General features: G+C 37.0%; 1 protein-coding gene across 1 annotated transcript in view; it reads right to left on the minus strand.

Annotated features, from left to right (window-relative positions):
* The window catches only part of LOC132555923 (serine/threonine-protein kinase SIK3-like), a 50,162-nt gene that overhangs the window by 7,555 nt on the left and 28,631 nt on the right, over positions 1–13,976 (minus strand). The window contains exons 10-15 of the mRNA XM_060220301.1: positions 13,593–13,908; positions 10,221–10,351; positions 9,279–9,391; positions 8,051–8,199; positions 5,875–6,071; positions 4,263–4,346 (exon numbers count right to left, since the gene is read on the minus strand). Of these exons, the coding sequence (XP_060076284.1) occupies positions 4,263–4,346; positions 5,875–6,071; positions 8,051–8,199; positions 9,279–9,391; positions 10,221–10,351; positions 13,593–13,908 (990 nt within the window). The remainder of the gene's footprint in view (positions 1–4,262; positions 4,347–5,874; positions 6,072–8,050; positions 8,200–9,278; positions 9,392–10,220; positions 10,352–13,592; positions 13,909–13,976) is intronic.

A 13,976-nucleotide genomic window follows, 5' to 3' on the forward strand; every position in this document is an offset into this window, starting at 1 on the left:
GCTTATTGACAACTCGAAGCTTTACAGACCTTTAATAGAGGTCATCTGAACCCTATAACTTTCAGTAGGTTGGGAAAACTTAAACCATTTATTGTGCATGTTTTGTGCCAGCAAAATAAATCTACCGTCCAGACAATGTCCCAGTACAGACGAATGACACAAGCATCCTAGAAATTCAGACATTTCATGTTAGGTTTTTTTTTTGAGGGGTTTTCAATATGGGGTAGGACAGATTCTGGAAGTCAAAATTTAAGACTTTTTCACGACACTTATTTCATAAAGTGCAAGAGCTGTGTGTGTACAAATCACAATAGTTTGAACACATCTGGTTATAATAATCTTCCATTCAGAGATATGTCTCTCAGTCAATTTGTTCAGTGTTCCAAACATTTAACAATCTCTTGAGTAAACTAAACTTCATAAGAAGAACATCAGAACACTAAAATAACAGATTTTTCTTCCATTTAGTTTTAATGACTTTTCAAGGCTAAAAGCAATATTCAAGAGACTCGTAAGACAGATTCAATGGTTTTAAATACTTGTGTGACTCCTGACAATAGATATTGCAGCCCAGCTCTCAAGGGTAAGCCTGCTAAGCTAGCAGTCACCGAAATTTACTAGGTAAAGAAGCTGCAGCACCAATTCCAAAGGTTGTGCAATCTATAGACATGGGAACTTAGGTGTATTAGTAAGGGCAGGCTTGAATTCTGAATACAATACCCGAATCATGGACAACATGCTAACACTTTATACATTCAGAGAATTTACATCGTAATGAAATAGTTTCAATACAAAACTATCTTTAAACTTTCCTTATCCATAAAAATCCTTAATTCATGTTGATTGATGGGGAAAAATGAACTTTGAAATAACTTTGAACTGATACAATTTTTCACAATCAAAATCCTTGAAGTTTGATCATAATATGAAAGAATATGATGCTGAAGACAAATAATGAGAAGCTCTTACCCTGCTTTTACAACAGATTATGAAACTCAATAATTTTCAAAGAGTTGATTTTTTTTCTGATCATGGATTGAATTACTGAACATTGGTTTTGTGTTTACAGGGTATAGCCATACAACAGAAGAAACCAAATTACATTTTCCTTTTTGCAGGAGAACTGAAATGTACTAAAAGAGAAAAGGGAGATAACTCATAAGGACTTGGGGGGGTGGTAAATTAGCAGTACATGATAAGCATTAAGGGTTAGTCTAGAATGGAAAGAAATATAAGATATCATAAGAGGTCATTTAAGATGTACAAAAACAAAGGGAGGTCATTTAGATGCACAAAGCAAAGGGGAATAATCCACGGAAAGGGAGGTAATCCAGCATAGTTAGGTAGCTATAGGTGTTGCAGCATAACACCTTAACACATTATAAAATACAAAGAGGCATAGCCAAGGAAGGTAACTGATAATCAACGTAGAAGTGTGATAGAAAAAGGAAAGCGGTAGAATGTTATCTTTTATATCACAATGGTGTCAAAACTGATTCACATGCAAGTTTGCTGTGTATTAAGATAACCAGTTTCAAGATATCATATTCAATAATCTTAATTAAGAACAAACTCCAACTAGTCTTCAGAAGCTAGCAAGACAGTAAAGGTAACATGCATCATCATGTCTTCAAAATTCAAGGGTTCTTACATACATAACCTCTGTATTATTGAATATGTATAGATATTACTGGGTCCTTCATATCACTACTTGTATAACTGAAGACTCATAGAAATCTGTCACTCCCTTGAGGAAACAGATTCTTAAATTAGAAAACATGAGGCTTGTCAAGTCTTTGTTAACATAATAACCTTTCCTTTAGGGACATGAAAACATGGTATCTCCTTGACAGCGTTGTAGAATATGACAAGGAAATCTTCTACCAGTAAAAGCCTGATTGATACACTAAATCACATGGCTATATAAACTTATTGATTTTTTTATTTTGGCTTCTAAGTTATCTTCAAACAAAAGTCAGTGGTCTTTAGCCAATCAAATGGATAATTTGTGACAAGTTTCATCATGAAATATATTCTGAATATATAAAAAACGTATCTTTGTCATCAAATCCTTGGATTTCAGAGGTAGCAGCCATGGTATGTAATGTCTTGTTCAAAATGCATGGACAGAGAACCCACAAACAAAATCACAATTCACAACATATTTCATCCACACAGACACCCAATAACCCGTTGTTATTGTCACAGATTTCCACCTAGAGCCAGGTGTGTTTTACCTGTAGTGTGTGATGTAGTCTGTGTGTTTTACCTGTAGTGTGTGATGTAGTCTGTGTGTTTTACCTGTAGTGTGTGATGTAGTCTGTGTAGGTGTGTTTTACCTGTAGTGTGTGATGTAGTCTGTGTGTTTTACCTGTAGTGTGTGATGTAGTCTGTGTAGGTGTGTTTTACCTGTAGTGTGTGATGTAGTCTGTGTAGGTGTGTTTTACCTGTAGTGTGTGATGTAGTCTGTGTAGGTGTGTTTTACCTGTAGTGTGTGATGAAGTCTGTGTAGGTGTGTTTTACCTGTAGTGTGTGATGTAGTCTGTGTGTTTTACCTGTAGTGTGTGATGTAGTCTGTGTGTTTTACCTGTAGTGTGTGATGTAGTCTGTGTAGGTGTGTTTTACCTGTAGTGTGTGATGTAGTCTGTGTAGGTGTTTTACCTGTAGTGTGTGATGTAGTCTGTGTAGGTGTGTTTTACCCGTAGTGTGTGATGTAGTCTGTGTATGTGTGTTTTACCTGTAGTGTGTGATGTAGTCTGTGTAGGTGTGTTTTACCTGTAGTGTGTGATGTAGTCTGTGTAGGTGTGTCTTACCTGTAATGTGTGATGTAGTCTGTGTGTTTTACCTGTAGTGTGTGATGTAGTCTGTGTAGGTGTGTTTTACCTGTAGTGTGTGATGTAGTCTGTGTAGGTGTGTTTTACCTGTAGTGTGTGATGTAGTCTGTGTAGGTGTGTTTTACCTGTAGTGTGTGATGTAGTCTGTGTAGGTGTGTTTTACCTGTAGTGTGTGATGTAGTCTGTGTAGGTGTGTTTTACCTGTAGTGTGTGATGTAGTCTGTGTAGGTGTGTTTTACCTGTAGTGTGTGATGTAGTCTGTGAAGGTGTGTTTTACCTGTAGTGTGTGATGTAGTCTGTGAAGGTGTGTTTTACCTGTAGTAACACGTGTGATGTAGTCTGTGTAGGTGTGTTTTACCTGTAGTGTGTGAGTCTGTGTAGGTGTGTTTTACCTGTAGTGTGTGATGTAGTCTGTGTGTTTTACCTGTAGTGTGTGATGTAGTCTGTGTGTTTTACCTGTAGTGTGTGATGTAGTCTGTGTAGGTGTGTTTTACCTGTAGTGTGTGATGTAGTCTGTGTAGGTGTGTTTTACCTGTAGTGCGTGATGTAGTCTGTGTAGGTGTGTTTTACCTGTAGTGTGTGATGTAGTCTGTGTAGGTGTGTTTTACCTGTAGTGTGTGATGTAGTCTGTGTAGGTGTGTTTTACCTGTAGTGTGTGATGTAGTCTGTGAAGGTGTGTTTTACCTGTAGTGTGTGATGTAGTCTGTGAAGGTGTGTTTTACCTGTAGTGTGTGATGTAGTCTGTGTAGGTGTGTTTTACCTGTAGTGTGTGATGAAGTCTGTGTAGGTGTGTTTTACCTGTAGTGTGTGATGTAGTCTGTGTAGGTGTGTTTTACCTGTAGTGTGTGATGTAGTCTGTGTGTTTTACCTGTAGTGTGTGATGTAGTCTGTGTAGGTGTGTTTTACCTGTAGTGTGTGATGTAGTCTGTGTGTTTTACCTGTAGTGTGTGATGTAGTCTGTGTAGGTGTGTTTTACCTGTAGTGTGTGATGTAGTCTGTGTGTTTTACCTGTAGTGTGTGATGTAGTCTGTGTAGGTGTGTCTTACCTGTAGTGTGTGATGTAGTCTGTGTGTTTTACCTGTAGTGTGTGATGTAGTCTGTGTAGGTGTGTTTTACCTGTAGTGTGTGATGTAGTCTGTGTAGGTGTGTTTTACCTGTAGTGTGTGATGTAGTCTGTGTGTTTTACCTGTAGTGTGTGATGTAGTCTGTGTGTTTTACCTGTAGTGTGTGATGTAGTCTGTGTAGGTGTGTTTTACCTGTAGTGTGTGATGTAGTCTGTGTGTTTTACCTGTAGTGTGTGATGTAGTCTGTGTAGGTGTGTTTTACCTGTAGTGTGTGATGTAGTCTGTGTGTTTTACCTGTAGTGTGTGATGTAGTCTGTGTGTTTTACCTGTAGTGTGTGATGTAGTCTGTGTAGGTGTGTTTTACCTGTAGTGTGTTATGTAGTCTGTGGAGGGCATGTTGTTGTTGTAGCTCTGCCTCACTGCCAGGGTCTCTTGTAGACACTTGTTTCTGTAACAATAAACACCAGGTATGTAGGAATAAAACAGATTAATAAATTAGCTCTAAAAATCTCTTTTTAGCTTTGATAAATCTTAAATCAGCTCCGGTGAAATCTCAAATTATCTTAATAATTTTAATTATCTGCAGGAAAATCTAACATTAGCTTCAACAAAATCTTCATTAAGCTCCAAAAAGTCTTAAATTACCAGGTAGCTCCAACAAAATCTGATATTAGCTGTAACAAAATACTCCAAGAAGTCTTAAGTTAATTCCAAGAAGTCTTAAGTTAATTCCCATTAAAACCAGTTATTGTAACTGCAATATAACATCGTTTTAACATGAATTCCTTTGTTTTTCCTCCAGTTCTTTCTTTCTTATCTATAATTATATGCAAACCTCTACTACTTAACTCACTTGTAGTTCCTGACACTCATGATGAAGCTGTTTCAGACTTGAGTGACTGTGACGAGTACTCACCTGTAGTTCCTGACACTCATGATGAAGCTGTTTCAGACTTGAGTGACTGTGACGAGTACTCACCTGTAGTTCCTGACACTCGTGATGAAGCTGTTTCAGACTTGAGTGACTGTGACGAGTACTCACCTGTAGTTCCTGACACTCGTGATGAAGCTGTTTCAGACTAGAGTGACTGTGACGAGTACTCACCTGTAGTTCCTGACACTCGTGATGAAGCTGTTTCAGACTTGAGTGACTGTGACGAGTACTCACCTGTAGTTTCTGACACTCGTGATGAAGCTGTTTCGGACTTGAGTGACTGACGAGTACTCACCTGTAGTTCCTGACACTCGTGATGAAGCTGTTTCAGACTAGAGTGACTGTTACGAGTACTCACCTGTAGTTCCTGACACTCGTGATGAAGCTGTTTCAGACTTGAGTGACTGTGACGAGTACTCACTTGTAGTTCCTGACACTCGTGATGAAGCTGTTTCAGACTAGAGTGATTGTGACGAGTACTCACCTGTAGTTCCTGACACTCGTGATGAAGCTGTTTAGGACTTGAGTGACTGTGACGAGTACTCACCTGTAGTTCCTGACACTCGTGATGAAGCTGTTTAGGACTTGAGTGACTGTGACGAGTACTCACCTGTAGTTCCTGACACTTGTGATGAAGCTGTTTCAGACTTGAGTGACTGTGACGAGTACTCACCTGTAGTTCCTGACACTCGTGATGAAGCTGTTTCAGACTAGAGTGACTGTGACGAGTACTCACTTGTAGTTCCTGACACTCGTGATGAAGCTGTTTCAGACTGTGACGAGTACTCACCTGTAGTTCCTGACACTCGTGATGAAGCTGTTTCAGACTTGAGTGACTGTGACGAGTACTCACCTGTAGTTCCTGACACTCGTGATGAAGCTGTTTCAGACTTGAGTGACTGTGACGAGTACTCACCTGTAGTTCCTGACACTCGTGATGAAGCTGTTTCAGACTTGAGTGACTGTGACGAGTACTCACCTGTAGTTCCTGACACTCGTGATGAAGCTGTTTCAGACTTGAGTGACTGTGACGAGTACTCACCTGTAGTTCCTGACACTCGTGATGAAGCTGTTTCAGACTTGAGTGACTGTGACGAGTATTTAGATTCTGATTATACAGTTTCTCCAGGTGAGATTGATGTTTGTGTAGGTTGGGAAGGCCATCACTGGCTCGGCGGACAGGAGAAAATCTCTCGTTAGGTAGGTGTAGTGAGTTCACATCACGGAAGGAGTTAGGCGCTGAAATTGTCGGAAAATGTTACAAAATCTGATTTGAGGCAAACGTCAGAATGAGACTGAAATGAATCTGTCACAACATATACATTGTATATGTGTCATAGATTCTATTTCTCCCACACGATATTGTCAAACATGTATAAAACTTTCTCAAATATTTGTCATTTTCTCAAATATTGTTCATTTTTCAATTTTATTAGATTTCCTTCTGTTTTTTTTTTTTTTTTTTGTTATAATCAAGACAATTGAATATTACATCATTTCAATTGTGACATCACTTGATGGAAAATATTACATAAAGGTACCAGTCAGACTGAATTATCAACAAAGTATTGTTTTGTTAAGAGTTTTGAACCTCTTGACTCTTGTCCAGAGATCACCTTATCACTTTCTTAGTTACAGTATTAAGATGTAATACACAATTAATAAGGAAAGGGGAGATAATTACATCATTAATGCTTAAGGTATAATGACACTATTAAACTACCATTTAGTTTCAGTTTGAAAAGTTCCACAAACACACCCTCTTTGCTTAGTCTTTTTACTGTTCTTGACTCATCTAACTTGTGATGGTAAGGATATATCCCAAATTATCTTTTGCCAATACTATTAAAATATGCACCGAGATCAATTTCTCATGTCACTGGTGTGTGTATCGGTTGCTTATGCACTTAAATTTGTCCCGATATATTTAGAAATATTCTTTACATAACTTTATCCACTGCAAGAAAGTGTACCTATATCAAGCTTTCATAATTGTACAGTAAACAATTGCTTTGCTTTTCCCCTTCACAGCGATACCAAGATTTAATTTCCTGTTTGGTTCCAGAAATGTATATTGTCATATCAATCCCATGGGGCATTTAGCTATAATAGGATGTCGGTCTGAGAGGTCAATGTCATCAGGATTTACCAATTCTGTTGGATTTGTGGTAAGCTGACTTGTATGAATTACATATTTTTTAAATGTCTTTGTGTCCTGAAGTGTTTTGTTGAGAATTGCTATAAAGAGTTCATACTGTATTACTGAGTTCATACTGTATTACTGAGTTCATACTGTATTACTGAGTTCATACTGTATCACTGAGTTCATACTGTATCACTGAGTTCATACTGTATAACTGAGTTCATACTGTATTACTGAGTTCATACTGTATCACTGAGTTCATACTGTATTACTGAGTTCATACTGTATTACTGAGTTCATACTGTATTACTGAGTTCATACTGTATCACTGAGTTCATACTGTATTACTGAGTTCATACTGTATAACTGAGTTCATACTGTATTACTGAGTTCATACTGTATAACTGAGTTCATACTGTATTACTGAGTTCATACTGTATTACTGAGTTCATACTGTATAACTGAGTTCATACTGTATCACTGAGTTCATACTGTATAACTGAGTTCATACTGTATCACTGAGTTCATACTGTATAACTGAGTTCATACTGTATCACTGAGTTCATACTGTATTACTGAGTTCATACTGTATCACTGAGTTCATACTGTATTACTGAGTTCATACTGTATCACTGAGTTCATACTGTATTACTGAGTTCATACTGTATCACTGAGTTCATACTGTATTACTGAGTTCATACTGTATCACTGAGTTCATACTGTATTACTGAGTTCATACTGTATTACTGAGTTCATACTGTATTACTGAGTTCATACTGTATTACTGAATAGTTGTTAACTGTGTTGTATATTTTGCATCCAGTTAGTACTTTTTCCACCTAAACTTTTTTCTAGAGACTGTGCGTAGAAAAACTGGGAAAATATGTCTTTGGAATTGGTAGAGATTCTTAATTTTTCTTCATTTTCAGAAAAACAGCATTTTTTTTTACTGTAAAACAGCGCAAAAAAAAAACAAACAAAACACCGATACAGTCATTATAAATGTTAATCATAATTAAGATCTGTTTAAAACTCAAACAAAAATTATATCAGGTATTTTTACATTGATACATACTTAATGACCCTCCTCCAGCGAAGTGGTTTCTCCGCACAGGTCTGATTGGCTGAAGTGACAATTTACGCTGCAACTCCTCGGGAATCTCGTGCATTGGGTTAGACATGGCCAATGTGTGTCGCTTGTTGCGCCCCCTACTGGCCAGATACCTACAAAGGCAGACAAATCAAAATAAGTCTGAGAATTCCTGTAACTTAATAACACTGATATCAATCTGAAAAGAAAATAACATCGCGAGACTTTTCTGTGAAGTTTGATCAATCTAAAGTCCACAGCGTGATGACACTGGTATACTATAGTTAATAACAGTGACCTTGTCTTATCCAATCTATTGCTATAGTCCACCTTTGTATCATGTTTAAATACAATCACTTTGAATATGAAGTAGCTGGACCGATATAACAGAACTGGTTCACGTTGTTTTTTATAGAAAGTAGATGTGATCTCCAACATGACCTCAGAATCCAAAAACATCATTTCATAAAGAAGGTAATTTTCCTTGCTATGATCAACAACAGACCCAGAGAGCTTGCATCCTTCCCTTTGATTTTTTTTTCAGCATTCTTATATATTGATCTCAATTGTAGCCACTTTTTAATGTATCTCTCAACATCAATATAGAAAATATAATTCCCTTTCACTAAATTCATTACATGATTCAAATATGGATTCATAGGAAATTCCCAATTGAGGAAATTCAGGAATTCGGCCCCATTCATTCAGGAGACCAGGTTAACTGTTATGGCTCATGGCTTGTTGTGAAGGTTATCTGGGGCTGAAAATACTCCCCATTCTCAATTGGATTTATTTCTTATCAAAGCCGAATGTCCAGAATTTGAAAATTATCCCAGAAAAATTCCTTTTGCAAATCATCAATTTTTCTTTCATAAATGGAAAAATGGGACAAAAATATCCTATTCCAAACCAGTGAAAAAACCCACGTGACTGGGGTTGAGTAAAAGCAAATAACCTGTAACTTTTGTCCTGTGAAAAATTCGCTGTTTGGTGTCGAAACTGGAATACCTGATTCTAAACATGTCTCCACCATAAAAAGAGAAGGAAAAAAAACTACATAACATAACTCTCTTTCACGATCGTGCACCAGTCTAGTATAAGTCACACAATATAACAGTAAAAATAGCAAAACTTACACAATGTTAAAACAAACCCTATTATACGATATCTAAACAACGCTCAGTCTGTTAACGTATGATTAAACATTTCATACCTCTGTACTGCCTCGGTATCGGGCTCCTGATCTGATCCGCCATCTTCATTCTCCTCCACCGTCACCGAACCCTGAATGGACGTCAAAGGCATTCCCACTGGGGACAAGGGCGACTGCAAAACCAGCAAGCATTCACTTTTGTAAGATCAAAACTTTGTTGAATATGTCTTGTTTTTCCTTATCTGATTCCTCAAACGACCAGAATTAAATACGTAAATAACTAAGGCAATACACTTTGTATTAACAAGAATTATAATTATATATCTTGTCTGTCCAGCTTTATTAGTATAATAATTTTTAAGTAAAAGTGAAAATATGATAAATTATAAGTCAAAACCTTCCCTATTCTCTCCCCCCCACCCCAATAAAGAAGCCTACTGAGTATCATGGCAGAAGTACATGTTCTCTACCGGCCCACATAACAATAGTGACCTCAATATCGACCAACAACCCTGAAACTTTTAACTTGTTTAAGATATTTTTATTTGTACTTTGAAAGAATGTGAAGTTCAATGAGAATCTCTCAAGGATTGAAGTGTTTAGAGCACTTACATTGATTCTCTAAAAATAGTAACTTTGACCTTGACCCAACAACCCTGAATCTCGAATTTGTCAAAAATGATCTAATGCTTTACAGAAGTGAGAAGTTTCATAAGACCCCCTCTGTAATGAAACCACTAGAGTGCTGACAATGATTTTCTAAAAATAGAAATATTGACCTTGACCCAGCAACCAAGCAACCCAACTCAAACATGTTTAAGATATTTTGATGTTTAATAAGGGATACAAGTTTGAGGTCTTGTGTCTGATGAGAATCCTTCAAGGAATGAAGCTGCTGACTGCTGATAAAGACTGCTGACAAACTTTTACAGATGCAGTGACTGACTGAGAGGAAAACTTTAATTCCCTCATTTTCACAAAAGCTTTATATGTATCACATACCCCAGCTAGACACTCCTGACTTCCTGGACTGCCTGGTAGACTGCCTCCATACATTTGACGTGCAAACAACTGGATGTTGGCCCCACCATCAGATGCCCGTCTGCTCATGTTACCAAGACAACCACCAACATCTGTAAAACAAGAGTTACCCATTTATAACAGTACAGAATGTTGTTTTTCAAGATAGCAGCCATATTGAAGTTAGGACTGACCCGCAAAAATAACAACACTTGGTCAGGTCAATTTCAAGATCCTTTAAGGCAAGTTTCATCTTAAACTCATAGGTGAGACTTTCAAATATGTTTAAAACAGATCATGTTCAGGTGAAACCATGTTACAAAATGGCAGCATGGTGGCCATAATGAACTTTGACGAGGTTGAAAAATAACAACACTTTGTGGGACTGTCTCAGGATCCTTTCAAGTGAATTTCAGCTCAATCGCACTGATGGAACTTGAGAAGTTTAAAATGAGTGTTGTCAGGGAAACTGCGATAATACAATCACATTACAATATAGCCATTATGGCAGCCATATTAAATTTTTGACAAGGCTGAAAAAATCGCAAAAAAAAAAAATGACGGACGAAATTTGATGGCTGTAGATCATACTGATCCTTCTGGTTAGATGAAATAAAAACAACAGAAGATTTTACTTTTTTCTCATTTTCTCAGCAAGATATCAATTTTTCTTCATCCCATCCAAATTCCCTAATTTATAAAGTACTGTATGCCACTAGTAACAAATTCAGTGACCTATGTATCATCACTTCACGGGCTGTGTTTTTTTGTACTGTCGCACATGTTAACTAGAAAATGACTGTTAATTATCAATCTTTTGACCTATATCACTTCACAGGCTGTGTTTTTGTACTGTCGCACATGTTAACTAGAAAATGTCTGTTAATTATCAATCTTTTGACCTATATATTATCACTTCAAGGGCTGTTTTTTTACTGTTGTATGTGTAAACTCAAAAGTATTAACATTTTCAAGTTTCTTTGATAATGAGTGACTGTGACCTTTGATTGCAGAAACACAAATTCATCCGATGTAATGTCATTGTTGATCTCTATGAAATTTCTGAGGAAAACCTCTACAAAGAGTTAATTTCCGGAGAGTACAAACTGACTTGGGACGAAACAGGACAGGCATGGGTTACACTATGAATACCAGGAGGTTATACTCAGTACTTAGAATGTGTAAATGTCAGAGATGATAAATATTTTAAAGTGACATCACGGTAAAACGATTTTTTTCTTACCCTTTTTTTTTTATTTTTACATACATTTAACCTGATGATTTTAGGAAAGATAGGTGGTTTTTGCTGAAATATGCACATAAAGACGTTTATCAATAATTATAGAAATAGAATCCTTTACTCTTGATCAACAGTCTGGATATGTAAATTTTGTGTTATAGACGATTACGCGGATGCCCAACACACCTTCGCCTGTAAACAAAAATGGCTTCCTGCCTGAATTCGTTGGAGATTATCGTATTTTGTAGTTCTGAATTAATTTAGAGTTTTCAAATATCATTTTCCAAACCCATCAAGTGCTGAAATACAGGATTTTACAGACTGTATCACTACTGTCGCTGTTATTCTGCCATCCTGTGTTCATGTTTACAAAATAAACTGCCTCATTTTCAAAACTATCAAGTGACATTATCAGTGCCGAATTTAAGAGGGTTTCCCGAACCAAAGAGGTCGTCAAGCTGGTCATTGGAAATTGACTGTGAATTGGGACAGCATAGAAATGTAACTGAAGTATATAAAACATGTACAATAAATAACAAGAGGCACAAACACCTGTCATCTGAATACAAACATTTTCAGCAGGGAAAAGGCTTATATTTTCTACTTTGAATAAAATCTTACTATGAAACTGTTTTCCATGATGCAGATGGTAGGAAAACCATGATTGTGCAATCATGTAACAAAATGGCCTCCCAAAGTTTTGACAAGGTCAAAAAATAACAACACTTTGTTGGCTACATTTCCTTAACATTCCCACTAATTTTTAGCTCAATGGCACTGGTGGAACTGGAGAAGAAGTTTAAAATATATTTTTCAAGATGGTAGTATCCAAGGTTTTCCATAAGAGCCGGTTGCCGGCCAATTTGACCGGCTACTTTGATCATTTGGCTGCCTACACCAATCCAGTTCCGTAATAATGTTCCGTACACGACTACACGAACACGGCAGGCCAGCCTCCTACTTTCACTACACAGCCTACTACTAACAAAATTATGGAAAATCCTGAGTATCTTGGATTTCAGACAGTTTGAGCTCAATCCCACTAATGCCACTTTACAGGAAGTTTAAAATGTCAAAAGTTTTCGCACAGCCAACGGCACATGGCAGATGGACAAACAGACATGATTGTAGAACACACGATCAGACTGTAATCCCATTAAAGGGATATTCCACCAAGGTTGCAAAAATTCTGACTGTTCTGTATCTTTGAGAACTCAATAAAATGACTTTTAAAACTATTGATAGCATCAAAATATCTTTTCTGTGGTCAATTTGGATTCGCGAAATTCATAAAATTTGGACTGAAGGATGACTAGATCATAGATTTTATGCAGAGTACTGGGTAAATATACAAGTGTGTATGATATTCACTGAAATTTCTGAGTTGCATTTTTATTTTTTCATTTATTTTCTGTTGAATTTATGATTTACACAAATATTTCATTCTGTTCAGCTAATAACAACACAAACCTGTTATGACACAATTAGGGCTGCACAAAGATTTATATATCAATTGAGCTAGATCTATATAGAATTTCTGCTAATTAAATATCTTTATTTTTATCTAAATGAGGTTTACAATATCCATTAGTAGCTGGTTTTGTATAGTTTTCTACAAAAGCATCCTACAAAATCCGAACTTATGCCCTTTAATAGTTTATTGATACTTTCTATTGTGGTCTGCAATAATGGACAGTGAAAGAAGGCGGATGGATAGACAGACATGAAAAAGGACGGACACATAGTGTATAACATGAAATGTTTGTTATAACTTTCATGTCTGGTTTAAATCCAAGAGATCATTTCACTGGTGAAAACATTAAACACACAATCATAACACTGATCCTTCCATCTGAAGTTTTTTTCGTTGTGAGTGATTTTCATGGTTTGTCAATAACTAAATTAATCTAAACAGCTAATTTATAACCTGAAGGATATTTTTCTGAAAGATAGAAATAACCAGTTTATTTTCAAATTCTAAAGATTGTTATTTTTTCGTTGTCTCTGGAAATTGGTCCTGGACTGGTTTTCTAGCCTTAAGCTCTACGGATTGAGCTGAAGATAGATTCGCCCTTACTGAACAAATGGGATGAAGCTGGTATATCACCCCTTACCTGGGCCCCATAATATGGGTGGCTGTAGTAAATGCTGTTCACCGCTTGGATAGCTAGGGACCTCTGTGTTCTGTACCTGGGGCAATGTGTGGGGGAGATTCATATGAGGCAAGAGACTCAGAGGCAGAAGATAGTTTGGCTGAGGGAGGGCAATGATTGGCTGATTGTTGGCAAGTTTGACGCGCACGTCTTCTGGCACCTCGTGACGACTGTCCCCAACGCCTACCGTATGCCGTCGCATTGCTAGGTAACGAGCTAAGGCTTCAGGGCATGGTTCCTCACTGTCTGAATCTGAATGCTGACTGCCTTCGTCAGGCTGTAAATAAAAAAGGGGAGATAATAAAAAAAACTCAAGTTATTAGAATCTGTTTAACACAAAAGATA

The sequence above is a fragment of the Ylistrum balloti genome, unplaced genomic scaffold, assembly GCF_031769215.1.
Source record: "Ylistrum balloti isolate Yb309-2 unplaced genomic scaffold, AGI_CSIRO_Ybal_v1 Utg370528, whole genome shotgun sequence".
Lineage (NCBI taxonomy): Eukaryota > Metazoa > Mollusca > Bivalvia > Pectinida > Pectinidae > Ylistrum > Ylistrum balloti.